Genomic DNA, 15,351 nt, shown 5'->3' on the forward strand with positions numbered 1-15,351 from the left:
GTCACATGATCCTTCAGAAATCATTCTAATATACTGATTTGCAGTTCAAGAAACATTTCTGATTATTATCAATGTTGAAAACAGCTGTGCTGGCAAAAATGTTTGAGGAAACTTTTTTCAGGATTCTTTGATGAATAGAACGTTCAAAAGAACAGCATTTCTTTACATTACATTAATAGGAACATAGGAAATGTCTTTCATAGCACTTTTGATCCTTGCTAAATAAAAGTATCCATATTCTTCTTTTTTTTAATGTACTTACCCCTAACTTTTTAATGGTAATGGTGGATCACGGTTTTCATTATAAATATGAAGCAGTACAACTGTTTTTGACATTAATAAAAATGAGAAATGTTTCTTGAGCAGCAAATCAGCATATCAGAATGATTTCTGAAGGATCATGTGACACTGAAGACTGGAGTAATGATGCTGAAAATTCAGCTTTGATCATAGGAATAAATTACATTTTAACTTATATTCACAAAGAAAACAGTTATTTTAAATTGCAATAATATTTCACAATTTTACTGTATTTCTCATCAAATAAATAAAGCCTAGTTGAGCAGAGAAGTCCTCTTTCAAAACATAAAAAAAAATCTTAATTATTCCAAACTTTTAGCTGCCAATGTTTACACAACTGTAGCAATGTCAGCATGCAAAGTTATATTGCTGTTCCAAAAGTACATTTTGATAACATTTTTTTTTCATGGTGCAATGCAACAACACCAGCCATTTCCAGCGAAAACATTGTTATACTTTATACAAAACTGCTGCTGTTAGTAGATAATTCAACCACTCAAAAGTTCCTACAGAATTCACTGTTATACTCTGCCAAATCTCTATTCCAGCAGCTTCCCATGAGGGAAATGGTTTGATGTATCGTGATGAAGCACATCACGAGCTGATACAGATGGAGATTATGAACTTGTTGCTTGGATTGTTAAACGTTTGAACATGTATTTTGTGGTTGTGAGCTTCAGTAACGTGACCGTTTTATTGTGTGCCTATGCAGTGTGATTAGTGTGAAGCAATAGATAATTCTAGTACTACATGTTTTACATCTCCAGTATTTAATACTCCAGATTATATGGAAGCCTGAAAGATATTTAATTGTCTGGAAAATAATGTCACAATGCAATAATTATAGCTTCATTTTCTTTTTGCAAAACATAATTTTTCTTCTGCTTTTGGGGTGAAATATGGCCTGGTGTGGCTGGTTGCATAAACTGCTTAGACTGATTATTTTCTTCGAGACTGTTCGTAACTTTAAGGCAGTTACATAAACATAGATTGGTCTAACTTGAATCTGAAAAGTAAAACATATTATAGCTTGGCTAACTACTAGATGTTCAGACTAGTTCTTAAAATACAGCCTTAAAACAGTGGCTGTGCTTATGCAATTTTTGTGATTTTCACCTCAGAGCATTTCAAACTTTAGCAGTGTTGCATATGGGCCTTTTGACATTGTATTACTGTCAACAGCTCTGAGATTGTTGTTTTGCTGACAACTAAGTGTCCAGTAGGGTATTCACTTACAGTAGTGTTTCTGTCTATGAAGGTAAGCCATAAACAACTACATGTAAAATGAATGTAATGAGCTGAATGTCATATATAAAGGACTGTCCTGTCATTTAAGAAAAATATACATATATTACAATATATAATAAAAAATATATATATATTTAAAAATACTTTGTTGTGTTGTAAGTAGCGGGAAAACAAATAGAAAGACTTTTTGAACTTTAAAGTCAGCGTTGTTATGTTTTCAGTTACGATGTAGCACCAAATACATTTAATAAGAACATTCATAAAATTAACATTCCTCTAATATTCTATTAATTATAATGCATGCATTTTAGTATAAATATATATTCAAAGGAATCATATGTTGAAACAAACTTGAACAAAATGACCAGGATCACAAACACATCTGAACTAATATAGAACATAGAATGTAACTTCAACAGAGTCTTACAGACATTTGAACACATTTCTGAAGTACAGCTATAAAGATGAGATTAATGTTAATGAAGCTACATTTTTCCAAAGCTGAATGAAAATGGAAATGAATCCGCAGAACCTGCCATGTCCTGTGTGGAAGAGTTCTGCTGAGGGCTCACCGTCCCAAACGAGAAGGAAAACTCCTCTTGACGACTCTCGGCTTCATCGAACAGGAAACCTTGCAGAGAAACAAACCATATTAATGGATGTAAATGTGCGTAAAAATAGGTTTAATCTTGTTTAGGCAAAATATATTTTTATTATTTTTTCTCTGTGTTTGGTGTCCAATGTGTCCTCAGAAAAAAAGGTACAAAAACTGTCACTGGTGGTACCTTTTCAAAATGTACACTTTTGTACCTTCTAGATACTAATAGGTACACTTTAGGTACAGATATGTACCTTTAAGGTTCCAATATATGGACCCTTTAAGTAGAAAGGTGTACCATTTGAAAAGGTACCACCCCAGTGACAACTTTTGTACCTTTTTTTGTGAGAGTGTGGCTATGTTCTTGACAAGTTTGGATGTTAGATATTACTCATGTTCATTCTTCACCTGAAAACTTGGGTGCCGATCCTGGTGACTTCTGTTACCAGAAACACAAAATCAGCTTTCAGACATTTAAAACAGACAGTTCAAATTTAATTACAAACATCAGTGTTCCTCCAGAAATACCTTGTCGCTGAAATAGGAGCTTGTGAAGGTAAATGGAGATGCCTACAACATAAGCACACAAACACACACACAGATGAAATGACGAAGCTCTTTTTGATGAAACAATGCAAGTACCAGTCTTCCAGCTTCTGAAGTTCACCTCTTCTGCAGCAAAATCACAGCCCAGCTTAGAGAACGCAGGTGTGCTTGGACCAGAATTCATGGAGAAGACAAAAGCGGGCGACTTGGTGTCTGAGGTCTCCTGCCGTCCAGGTGAGGAACTGGGGCTGTTGCTGTTAACAGATCGAACGGTTATCAGTCTCAAACTAGTACTAGACTCATCAATGAATGCTACATGTATTGACAGAATCAAGATACAAGTTTGCTCCAACTCTAAATGCTATTTGGCTGACATTCACTCAACCACTTCACTCAGAGACTAGTTGTGCAGGTTTTTGGTGTGCAATTAAAAAAAAGAATGAATTGCAATTAGAAATGTCTTCTAAAAGAAATTTAAAAAAATCTCTTCTTATTTGACTATTTCTTATATACCTCATGTCTTAGCAGTTTTTGAAACTTTATATTGCTAGCATTTCTCAAGTTATTGCCTACTTAAGATGAATTGCTTGTTGTATTCCTCATTTGTAATTGCTAAATGAATAAATGTAAATGTCGGTGCATCCCTGAGAAATGCATTAAGTAAAATAGGCTGCAAGCGTTGACTTTAGACTAATGTAAGTGACAGGTTGCAGCATATGGAGGTGCTTGATGCTTCATCATAAATACAGGTCGTACTTTAGAGAGAAGGTGGGGGTGGTCGGTGTGGCTTTTATTCTAGCCGGTGATGGAGGAGGACAGATGCCACCCTCATTCGCCGTGTCCTCCTGAGCATCTGCTGTGGTCACCTCCAAACGATCTTCCTCCTCCTCTGACATTTCCACCATGAGCTCAGAAGCACATGAAACATTCATATTCCCCTCCTGCATTCATTCAAATAGATAATATAAGAATAAAAAGGTTGGACTAAGTAAGATTTGCTAATGTTTTAGGGGGAAAAAGTCAACAAGGCTGCATTTATTTGATCACAAATACAGTAAAAATTGTGGAATATTATTACAATTTTAAATAATTGTTTTCTTTGTGAATATATTGTAAAATCGAATTTATTCCTGTGATGCAAAGCTGAATTTTCAGCATCATTACTCCAGTCTTCAGTGTCACATGATCCTTCAGAAATCATACTAATGAGCTGATTTGCTGCTCTAGAAACATTTCTGATTATCAATGTTGAAAACAGTTGTGCTGCTTCATATATTTTGCGGAAACCATGATACAAAACTATCCAAAAGTTTAGGATAAGTGAGATTTTTTGAAATAAAGAAAATACTTTTATTCAGCAAGGATGCAGTAAATTGATCAAAGGTGTCAGTAAAGACATTTATAATGTTCCAAAAATGATTATTTCCAATAAATGCTGTTCTTTTGAACTTTTTTGTTCATCAAAGGATCCTGTAAAAAAGTATCAAGGATCCCACAACAATATTATGCAGCAAAAACATTGATAAGCATTTCAATATCTTTTTGACCAGTAGTATATATTTTAATCATTTAAAATCAATTGTGTGGGTGATTGTTGTGTTTCAACTGTACCAGTTCATTCACTTCCTCTGACTGATCACTTTCTTGCATTTGATCTAAAATGAAAGGAATACTTGATTGTTACTGGTCAGTCTGTGTGCTCATTGGGGTTTACTCTCAATATATTCATATATTCTGGTGTTTACCTTCTCCAGTTTCAGTCTTTGTCTGTAAGCCATGGCAGAATGTGTCAGTTTGAGATTCACTTTCTGCTGTTTTATCCTTATTCTCCTCAGAAGGATCTTCAGCAACCATGTGCTCATCTGCATATTCTTTAGGCCTCTAGAAGTTACAGAATTCACAATGCCTTGTCTCAACATATTCTAGAGTAATAGTAGATTTAGCTGCAGTGAACAGCAGAAGTACAGTACCTGCATTATGGGGTCTTGATAAGGGTCCATTTCATCAAATGACTCCCTGATTTCAGTTTGTGGGTTGTCAGTGTCTTCACACTTACTATTTTCATAGCAGAAAGAATGTTAATTAAAAGATAGCCACTAACCTGTCAAAAACAAATATGCTGTGAAGATAAAATACCTGTCGGCAGCATCAGCGACTGGCTCATCTTCACCTATCAAGACACAAGATCTGTATTAAAAGACATATTAATACATTAAAAAAAAACATTATTTATGTGTTTTGGAACAAAATTGTTATTTTTTGGATATACATGAGGAGGAAACAGGTGAATTACCCAGCGCTGCCATCAGTTCTCTCTCTTTCTCCAATATTTGTTCTTCCGTTGCTCTGATTCTCCTCTCGATGTCCTCATTCTCGGCTTGGATCTTCAGCAGTTTTTGAGCCAGTGGGTTCTGACAGTATCGATCCTTATACTGCTGAAACACGTTCCTGTAGCTCTCCATTCTCTCCTGGAAGATTTTCCTTCAAAAACCAAGCATCTTTAACCCTTTAAAGCCTACTGTATCATATTTGATATGTGATTTTCCAATGCCTATAAATTATACACATGATTTCTGAAAAACCTGTCGCACACAATCTACATGCTTGCACATACTGTAAATATCATCTTATTAAGATATATTAGTGGGAAATATAGTGAGAGAACTGGTATTTATATAATTTTATCAAAGTATCTGCTATATTGTTATAAAGATCTCATTGATGTACATTACAAGCATCAGAATTTTTGGCCATATAAATATTAGCATCTGCACCAAACTGCATTTTTGCACAAATTGAGGTGTTTTTCTCCATATTCTCACTATATTTACAGTTTTATCCAAAGTGACTTACAAATGAGGACAATAGAAGCAATCAAAACCAACAAAAGAGCAATAATAAGCAAGTGCTATGACAAGTCTCGGTCAGTCTAACATGTATGGGTCAAAATTATAAATTTTTCTTTTATGACAAAAAGTAAAGATCATGTTCCATGAAGATATTTTATAAATTTATTACCGTAAATGTATCAAAACCTAATTTTTGATTAGTAATATGCATTGCTAAGAACTTAATTTGACAACTTTAAAGGTGATTTTCTCAATATTTTGATTTTTTGGCACCCTCAGATTCCAGATTTTCAAATAGTTGTATCTCGGCCAAATATTGTCCGATCCTAACAAACCATACATCGACGGAAAGCTTATTTATTCAGCTTTCAGATGATGTATAAATCTCAATTTTGAAAAATTGACACTTAAGACTGGTTTTGTAGTCCAGGGTCACATATGAGCAATAGAAGCTTGATGTAGCCTACCAAATATGATACTCAAGAGAAAACACACATGCAGACTTTTTCATATTTTGTTCAATAAACTGTCCCATTTGTAAAATAAATATTTTTAAGACTGTCAAGCTTGACTTACATGTCTTGATTATAGCTGTCCTGTCTCTTCTCTAGCTCAGCTTCCAGTGTCTTTTCATACTGAAGCAGCAGATGTCCTGTTCGCTGGAGACTGATATCAGAACATTTATATTTATATAATACTCAGTTTGAGACTTGAAAATAAAAATATTGTCAGCCTCGCACGTTGCCGTACTTTTTAGTGTTTTCTTTGATAAACTTCAACGTGTTTTGTTTTTGCCGGATCTCCTCGCTGAGTTTGCTGAGGATCTTGTGAGTTGTGCTAATGTAATCCTTCTTCTCTTGAATGTTGGACTCACAAACTAAAAACACAACAGACAGGTCAAATTATTAAATTTTTCGTTCTTTAAAAGCGAGTGATTCTTCAATTAGGAGAACTTTTTATATTTCCAGTGTTTTAAAAACGTACTTTGTATTTGTTGTTTGAGGTCATCCTTCTTCTGAGCAAGTTCTCGTGTTTCTATACCTGTTTATATATTACAGTATACAGTACATATCAAGTTAAACGTGTCAGAATATGTAAACAAATGATGAAATGAAGCGTTCTCAATCACCTAACTGAAGCAGCAGGTTGTCCAGTTGATTTATCGGTTGCTCCTCCATTCAAAACCTGATAAAACACTCACAAATACCACACAGATCATGTAAATAGATCTATTTTCCAATCTTACGATGTTGTATAACTCAAATATGCATTTGAAAGGCGAATACTGTGCGTTTCTACGTGTTTTAAACAGAGCTCGTGCGCGTCAGTTGCGGCGTCCGTTATTTCGCGAGATTTTGACTTATACGCGGTTACGTCATCTTTTATCAGAATAAAAAATAATAATTTTCAATTAACCCCTGGAACATACTGTTAATTTTTTCCTTTTATATGGTAAATTTTTCATTCACAAACAAAAATTTGCAAATAGTTATCCATCCTAACCCCTTTTTAAAATTGAATTAAACTCACTTCTAAAATCTCTTCATCTTATAAAAAATAAAAAAAACCTAAGATTTCTGAAATATTATACAGAGGTATGTAAAGAAAATCCTTGTATTTAGATGCTTTCCTTATGTACATTTGTTTGTATATCTTTGAAATGTCATTGTAATGTCATTCACATCTGATGGTTTTATTTCTTTTCTTGTTTATTTTTTATTTTTATTTTTTTGTAACAATTTTATTTTATTAAAGTGTATGTGTGTGTGTTTGTCATTTATGTTTAATTTATAACTATTGGTCATTATTTTTGGATTTGTATGTGATCCCTTGACTATGTTCTTCTTGTACTGTCTGTTCAAGCATTAATAATAATAATAATAATAATAATAATAATTTTCAAATAACTTAACAAATATTTTTTAATATTTTAATATTTTTTAAATATATAGAATATTAAAAGAAAATAAATTAAGTATTTGGTTAGCGTGTCATAAGACGAGTCGTTACTTGTTTTCTGAATAAATAATTAAAACGATTAGACCATGTTCAGTCAGTAACGTTAACATAAAACTTTTTATTCACAACATTTTACGTACATTTTTAGTTGTATTTATTTATTAATTAGTTTACTAAATACGCATTTATTTTATTAAAATAAATATTATACATATTTAATATGATACAGACATACACAAATACGCAAAAATAAAATGCTATTTAAAAATAAATATTTAGAATAAATTATTGATGATGATAACAGAAGTAGTTCACTGTCTCCGAGATCAATTTTACATACAGCGGCTTTAGCTAGAGGAGGGGCTTCGATTTATCGTCGTCTGATTGGACGGGACAGACGTTCCAGATTCAGTGGGCGGGGTTTGCGTTCATTGTGGCCCAGGCGCATCTGCATGGCGGCTGCTGTTGGACAGCAAACCCAGCTAAGCATTTCATCGCAAGAGTTTTCACGGCTGTTCTTTCATGCATTTGCATCTGATAGGTAAGAATGCAATTCTTATGAATTAAGCAGGATCTTCTGTTGGTTGTGAATAAGACGTTTGTTACAGTAGATCCTGGTTTGGGTGTGATTATTAAAACCAGAGCGGAGAAAAACAGCCTCCGCCTGGCTCTCAGGCGCTACAGAGCACTGATTCAGAATAAACACTCATCTCAGGGGTTCATATGAAGGGTTTTTAGTTTCATATGTTGTTTTATTAAAACACAGTCTTCTGATTAGCTGTACTACTACTCATGTGTCTCCTGTCTTTGTTTCTCTGACAATAGAGCTGAATGAACGGAAGGGTGTTGTTGGCTACACAAAAGCTATTGTACATGCCAGTGTTATTTTAATTTTTTTATATACTTTTTAGGATTTATTAATATTTTAAATAAGCTTTTATTTAGCAAAATTTCAGTTTTTTTAGTCATTTTTTTATGTCTATGTGCTCATTTTGATTCGTTTTTATTGTTATGTGCGTTAGCAATTTTGTGATGTTATTGTCATTTTTATTAGTTTTTTAAATAATCTATTTAGCGTTAATTTATATTTATTTCAGTTTTAGTCATTTTAGTACTTCAACCTAAACTTGTTTTATTCCAGTTAACTGCCAAGGCAACATTTGTAATTAGTACTTTTGTCGTTTTCATTAGTTTAGTTTATTTTTTCCTTTTAGCTTTATTTTATCTTTATTTCAGTTTTAATGACTTTAGAACTTAGCTAAACTTACTTTAATTTCAGTTAGTTGCCACATCTCTAATTTTATGTGCTTTTGCATTTTTATTTGCTTTTGTTTTAAAATTTTAGTAAAGTTTTAGTAATTGCAGTGCTTCAACCTAAACTTGTCTATGTAATTATTAATTTTCTAATTAATTCTTAAACATTTTTAATTTTAGTTTGTTTGTTTTTAATATTTATATTAAGCTTTAATTTCTTTTTCTTTTAGTTTTAGTAAGTTTTGCACTTTTTTAACTTTTCTAATTAATTCTTAATTTTCAAATGATTTCTAATTAATTCCAACTAATATTTATATTTCTAATTTTACTTTGGCTTTATTTCAATTAACACATTTTTTAAACATTTTGTAATTAACAGTAACAACATTGAGACATGTCTACTATTATTGCTCAGTAATAGCAATAAAACTTCATTTAATGCACATTGACCCCTATAGTGGGGCATGTTGTCACAATGTGAACCTGCTATTGCACTGTGAATATATGTATCATTTAGAAAAAATGTGTGATATCTTGCCTCATAATTAATATACTCTTAAAAACTCTCTTGTATACATTTATATACTTTACCTTTTAGTTCAAGTCAGGCAAAATAATGTCATGTTTTCCTGTTTGAGTGAATGCATGCCGAATATCAATTGTGCATCATGTTTCTCTCTCATTCCCGCAGGCTTATCGTGTTTGGATGGCGTAAATAGCCTTCTCCAGTCTCTCTGAAGTTGTAGCTCCTCGCAAAGCTTGTGAGACACTAACATGGAGCAGGTGGAGCAGCTCAGGTCTGAGAGCCCTCAGCTGGAGTCTATAAGGTCAGAGGTCTCTGAAGGACAGGATGAAGGAAGCAGCGGCACTAGCACTCGAAGGAAGAGGAGAAAGCGAGAACACCGGCCGGAGTCCATCATCGTCTACCGCTCTGATCCAGAGAGAGCCGCTGGTGAAGACCATGGAGGAGAAAGTGAGGGTGGAGAGAGGAACTCTGAAGAGGGAGCTACATTTCTGAACAACCCCAGCAGTGAAGGTGAAGCATGCAATCTAGTAAGAAAAGTATTTGGACACATAATATCAAAATTAAGTCTGTGTGGTTCCAAATTTTAAATCAATAAACAATATACACTGCCTGGCCAAAAAAAAATCAATTTGGATTTAAATAAGCAAATGCCGAAGAGTCTAGGATTGAAGCATTATTGCAGTGATTAATATGTTTCTGGCATGTTATATGTTTTGCAACGTCATTTAACCTTAACTGATGCAGTGCATAGTTTTTCATTTCTCAAACAACTATGTCAGATGTCATACCCATGTGCATATTCCAGGATGACAATATCAAGGTTCATCAGCCTCAATTCTTGATGGAAATAAATGTTCAGAATCAGAATGCCTTTTTTGTCATTACAACGGAATTCAGTGCAACTCAAGCAGAATACAAAACACAGAATTAAAGTAACACACAACAAGCAACTTGACACAGTGGCAAAAATAGATGGATAAATAAGCAGTACAAAGTATATTGCACAATCCCATGTGTAATATGTATTGCACAGGACAAATGTTGTGATGTTGCATAACATTGTTGAAACAGTGGCACAATGAAAGCACAATATTATCAAATCTAAAGGTGGCCCAAAGCTAAATATTAGAGTGTGCAACCTTTTTTGGACAGGCCCGTCCCAAAGACTTTTAATAGGGTTTAGGCCAGGACTCTGTGATTGACAGATTGAGGCTGATGAACCTTGACATTGTCGTCCTGGAATATGTACATGGGTACGTCTTCTGACATCGTTGTTTGAGAAATGAAAAGCTAAGCACTGCATCAGCCAAACATGCAACATGCCAGAAACATGTAAAAATGATCCAGTCCTAAAATCTTAAGTAGTTGCTCATTTAAATTCAAACGGCAACTTTTTTTTGGCCAGGTAGTGTATTAATACTTTAATACTTAAGAATTTAATAGTTTTATTCTGCAAGGATGCATTAAATTGATCAAAAGTGACTTTAAAGACATTTACTGTATAATGTTAAAAAAAGATTTCAATTTCAAATAAATGCTGTTCTTTGGAATTTTTTATTCGTCAAAGAATCCCGAAAAATATAAGTGTGTCAGTTTTTCACAAAAAATATTCAGCATCACAACTGTTTTCAACATTGTGGATAATCAGAAATGTTTCTTGAGCAGCAAATCGGCATATTAGAATGATTTCTGAGGGATCATGTGACTCTGAAGACTGGAGTAATGATGCTGAAAATTCAGCTTTGCATCACAGCAACAAATTACATTTTACAGTTTATATTAATAGAAAACAGTTCTTTTGAATTGTAATAATATATGACAATGTTACTGTTTTTACTGCATTTTTGATCAAATAAATGCAACCTCGGTGAGCAGAGGAGACTTCTTTTAAAAACATTTCAAAATCTTGTTTTGAACAGTAAAGTCAGACCTATTTTAGTTTTTCACCACCATTTCCACCCTCTTTCTGACCCTTAAAGATAATGTTAAATGATCATTCAAATAATCAAATTTTTGTTGTCCAAACCTTTCTCTCATAAACAATCTTACAAAATGAATTATTATTTATTATTAGTCATTATTTAGCTCCGTTTAGTTCAATGTTGATTCAGATTAGTTCAATAACTGTCAATGTTGTGAAATTAGTGTCATAATGCAGCTTAATTCAGTTCAAATTTAGTTGTCACCCGATAGTGTCAGTGCAGCTGAACCAGTAATATTACTAAATATTAGGGGTGTCGAAATTAATCATTTCTACGATGCATCGCGATGCAGACGAGGGCGATTCGGTATCGGTTCAGTAATAGACTATAACCGATTATAACCGATCATACGTGCTTTGTCGTGGTAGCATACAATGGCAGAGGGAGGTGAGACGTGAGTTTGAGTAATTAAAAATGCTCCAACTACTTTAAAAGCTTGTTTATAAACAACTTGGAGAAGACATTCGCTGTGTGTAAATCATGTCATGCACAAATAAAACATGCGGGGGGTAATACCACTAATTAATAAAACTAGTTAATATTTAAATGTTTTACAAGAAAGTACACTGCACTATACGAGAACTAAAGTACACTGCTTGTATTTATTGACAAAATTGTATACAAGTGAAGTAAAATTGAAAATTGAGTGCATTGTCAGTGCATCGTGATATGGAATTGAACTGAATCGATGACATGATAATCGTAATCGAACCTAACCGCGAGACCAGCGTAGGTTCACACCTCTGCTAAATATTAATTGTCTTTGTCCTAATATGAGGAATGCATTTAAAATAGTACAGCACTCCAGATTCTGTCTCATCCTAAATGAAATGTCTTGGCTTCATCAGGTTGGGCCGTGCCTCCAGACAGCCGCTACGTGACGCTCACCGGGACCATCACCCGCGGAAAGAAGAAAGGTCAGATGGTGGACATTCACGTCACGCTCACAGAGAGAGAGCTGCAAGAGATGGCCAGGTCAAAAGAGCGTCTGGATGCCGAATGCGACGCTCGCGAGGGATCGAGTCGCTCGTGCGGTTTCGGCCTTTCTCAGGGTCCTCACGTCGTCCTGTGGAGCCTCTCCTGCGCTCCCGTCGTCTTCGTCCTGTCCTTCATCACCTCGTTTTACTATGGCACTCTCACTTGGTACAATATATTCCTGGTGTACAACGAGGAGCGGACGTTCTGCCATAAAATCACTGTCTGTCCGTTCCTCATCATCTTCTACCCCGTGCTCATCGTGGCTCTGTCGCTGTCGCTGGGCTTGTACTCGGCCGTGGTGCAGGTGTCCTGGGCCTTCAGCGAATGGTGGCTGTCGGTCAGGGATCTGGAGAAGGGTTTCTGCGGATGGGCTTGTGGGAAGCTCGGATTGGAGGACTGTTCTCCGTACAGCGTAGTCGAGCTGCTGGACTCGGACACCATTTCTGGGAGTCTGCAGGGAAAGTCGCTGCAAACATCCTCAGTTTGAATGGAAATCATTCGAGATTTCCTCTGATGGTTACACAGCCCTGCATCTTCTGCTGAGTTGCAAAAAATGCCTAGAATTGGCTCATTTGATGATGCTGAGTTCAACTGAGTTTTTTTTTTGTTTGTTTGTTTCAGTTTTAAAGTTATAGTTCTCCCAAAAATGAAAATGTACTCCCCATCAGGTCATTTAAGATGTAGATGAGTTTGTTTCTTCATCAGATTTGAAAAAATGTAGCATTGCATCACTTGCCCTCCTCTGCAGTGAATGGGTGCCGTCAGAATGAGAGTCCAAACAGCTGATAAAAACATCACAATCATCCACAAGTAATCCACACAACTCCAGTCCATCATTTAACGTCTAGTAAAGCCAAAAGGATGTTTTTGCTTTAAACCAATGGTCTCAAACTCAATTCCTGGAGGGCCACAGCTCTGCAGAGTTTAGCTGGATCAGATGTGTTTGATTAGGGTTGGAGCTAAACTGTGCAGAGCTGTGGCCCTCCAGGAATTGAGTTTGAGACCAATGCTTTAAACCGTCGCTTTTGGCTAAAATACGAGTTCATAATCCATAATAATGCTTCTTCCAGTGAAAAAGTCCATATCCTGTTGTCTCTCACATCAAAATTCAGCCACATATATGTTTAGAGCTGTTTTGGACTGTTTTGGCTTGTAAACGGTGCTCGATCTGTGCAGATTTCTCTCCTGATTCAGACCAGACCACTTTTACACAGGAGGAAGCGTTATTATGGACTTGTAATTTATCCATAAGCAACAGTTTGAAGTTAAAAAACGTCTTAATGATTGATTTTATTTTTTATAAACACGCAGCTTTTGTCTTCTCCAGATGTTAACTGATGGACTGGAGTGGTGTGGATTATTGTGATGTTTTTATCAGCTGTTTGGACTCTCATTCTGACGGCACCCATTCACTGCAGAGCATCCATTGCTGAGACACTGATGTGATGCTACGTTTCTCCAAATCTGATGAAGAAACAAACTCATCCCCATCTTGGATGGCCCGAGGGTGAGGCACATTATAAGCAAATTTTCATTTTGGGTGAACTATTCCTTTAATGACAAAAAGAATGATTCGGGATGTATTGTTTAACTTACAATCTGCAAAGGATTGTGAAAATGTTTAAATAGTCGATTTATTGTCAAAGAACTTTTACAAAATAAGCAAAATCTGTAATTTTCTCTGGCTGTTGGGGTGTAGTTAAACACTTATAGATGTAGCAGAAAACATCTGGGTCATGTTTGCATTTATCTCTGGCTATAAATTCTATGAATTCTATCTGCTTTGAAATCAGGGATTAGGCAGAAAATAATGTCATACATCTGAAAATGGGCTGAGAATTGAACAAATAGTAGTAATTGGGCTCAGTGGAGGACAGGAATCATGTTTTTGTGCATTACAAATTTTTGTAATGCACATTTGCTATGAAATGCATCATATGAGAAAAAATGTGATGTTCTCAAGCATAACAGGTACTGTTTTTGGAACCGGCACGCTAAAATGAACAATTATTGGGTTTCATTCAGCAAATATAATGCAGGGCGGTGTTATTGGTCCTGGGCCAAACTTTTATTTTGTTTCTACTTATTTAGTCTCTTGCTTACCAAGAAGGTTGTGTGTGTGTGTGTGTGTGTGTGTGTGTGTGTTTTTAATTTTTTTAAAACAGTTTCCTGTTTTCATATCATAAGGCATTCATTCTTTCATAAGCAGTACATTTAAAATATTTATTCTTTGCTATTGTTTATTGGCACTTAGCAGGTATTCATTTTGGATCCTGGGCCAAACTCTAATTTGTTTGACTTATTTAGTCTCTTGCTCACCAATAAAGTTGTTGTTTTTAACAGCATTTTTTCATGTTGTATGTCAGGCATTCTACTTTCATAAGACGTGTATTTAAACTATTTATTCTTTGCTCTTTTATTGTATTTATTTTAACAGTTTGCATGTTTTATTTTTATTAAAAATGTTTTTTTTTTCTGTAAGCAGATGGGTTAAGGTTTTTCATAACCCCCTGTAAAATTAAGCCATATATAAATATATGCAAATGAACTGTGAGATTGTGAGAAGCCCTGCGTATTCTGTGAACAGTTTTATTTATGACGAGCCCCAGAGAAAATTTAATAAACAAACACAAAAGGGGCAAATGATGTGCAGAATGTTGTGAGTGTGTGTGTGTATGGGTTCTGACAATTATTCCAAATATTATATTCATAACCAGTGTCTTGGACATCAAAAGAACATCTTAAATCACTGCATATCAAATGCATTATGAGAAAATAATGTTTCTTCTGACATTTGGTTGGTTGGTTAGTTCATTTTTCACCAGTGGTTTAAATTTTTCTTTGTTTCTCTTTGATTTAATCATTTGTACTAACAGTTTGCATTTATATTGTGCAGTGATGCTCAAAAGATAATAAAATTCATATTCCTGTATTTTCATGTCTGGTTTGTGTGTCTTTTGTGATCTACAAAACAAAACACATGTTGAACACCCTTTGCAGAATTTATCATTTAGGAATTTCACAGATGATTTACAATTAACTGGCTGAAAAAAGCATTGTAGGACAGTCATAATAAAAATGTTTTTCCTTTTGCTTGCTTTTATTAGGGTT

The 15,351-nt window shown here is 34.7% G+C and overlaps 2 protein-coding genes across 2 annotated transcripts; one reads left to right on the forward strand and one right to left on the reverse strand.

Annotated features, from left to right (window-relative positions):
- Nucleotides 1-475: 475 nt before the first annotated feature.
- LOC131546943 (myb-like protein V) lies at nt 476-6,906 on the reverse strand. Its single transcript, XM_058787085.1, has 14 exons — nt 6,671-6,906; nt 6,526-6,582; nt 6,292-6,418; nt 6,118-6,207; nt 4,986-5,173; nt 4,829-4,862; nt 4,663-4,747; nt 4,438-4,573; nt 4,304-4,347; nt 3,449-3,633; nt 2,814-2,946; nt 2,675-2,716; nt 2,555-2,585; nt 476-2,179 (listed from the first exon to the last, which is right to left on the reverse strand). The coding sequence occupies exons 1-14, from the start codon at nt 6,717-6,719 to the stop codon at nt 2,034-2,036; spliced, it is 1,347 nt and encodes a 448-aa protein (XP_058643068.1). The 5' UTR covers nt 6,720-6,906; the 3' UTR covers nt 476-2,033.
- Nucleotides 6,907-7,896: 990 nt separating this feature from the next.
- On the forward strand, nt 7,897-12,969 carry tmem169b (transmembrane protein 169b). Its single transcript, XM_058787616.1, has 3 exons — nt 7,897-8,041; nt 9,446-9,790; nt 12,111-12,969. Exons 2-3 carry the CDS (start codon nt 9,529-9,531, stop codon nt 12,725-12,727), a joined length of 879 nt encoding a protein of 292 aa, XP_058643599.1. The 5' UTR covers nt 7,897-8,041; nt 9,446-9,528; the 3' UTR covers nt 12,728-12,969.
- The last annotated feature ends 2,382 nt before the right edge of the window (nt 12,970-15,351 follow it).

Source organism: Onychostoma macrolepis, chromosome 09 (genome assembly GCF_012432095.1).
Source record: "Onychostoma macrolepis isolate SWU-2019 chromosome 09, ASM1243209v1, whole genome shotgun sequence".
Classification (NCBI taxonomy): domain Eukaryota; kingdom Metazoa; phylum Chordata; class Actinopteri; order Cypriniformes; family Cyprinidae; genus Onychostoma; species Onychostoma macrolepis.

Coding starts and splice junctions, on each gene's coding strand:
- tmem169b (XM_058787616.1), top strand. CDS start 9,529: ATGGAGCAGGTGGAGCAGCTCAGGTCTGAGAGCCCTCAGCTGGAGTCT. Junction 9,791..12,110: donor GAACAACCCCAGCAGTGAAG/GTGAAGCATGCA, acceptor TGGCTTCATCAG/GTTGGGCCGTGCCTCCAGAC.
- LOC131546943 (XM_058787085.1), bottom strand. CDS start 6,719: ATGGAGGAGCAACCGATAAATCAACTGGACAACCTGCTGCTTCAGTTA. Junction 6,419..6,525: donor CCTCAAACAACAAATACAAA/GTACGTTTTTAA, acceptor TTGTGTTTTTAG/TTTGTGAGTCCAACATTCAA. Junction 2,717..2,813: donor GTGATTTTGCTGCAGAAGAG/GTGAACTTCAGA, acceptor CTTATGTTGTAG/GCATCTCCATTTACCTTCAC.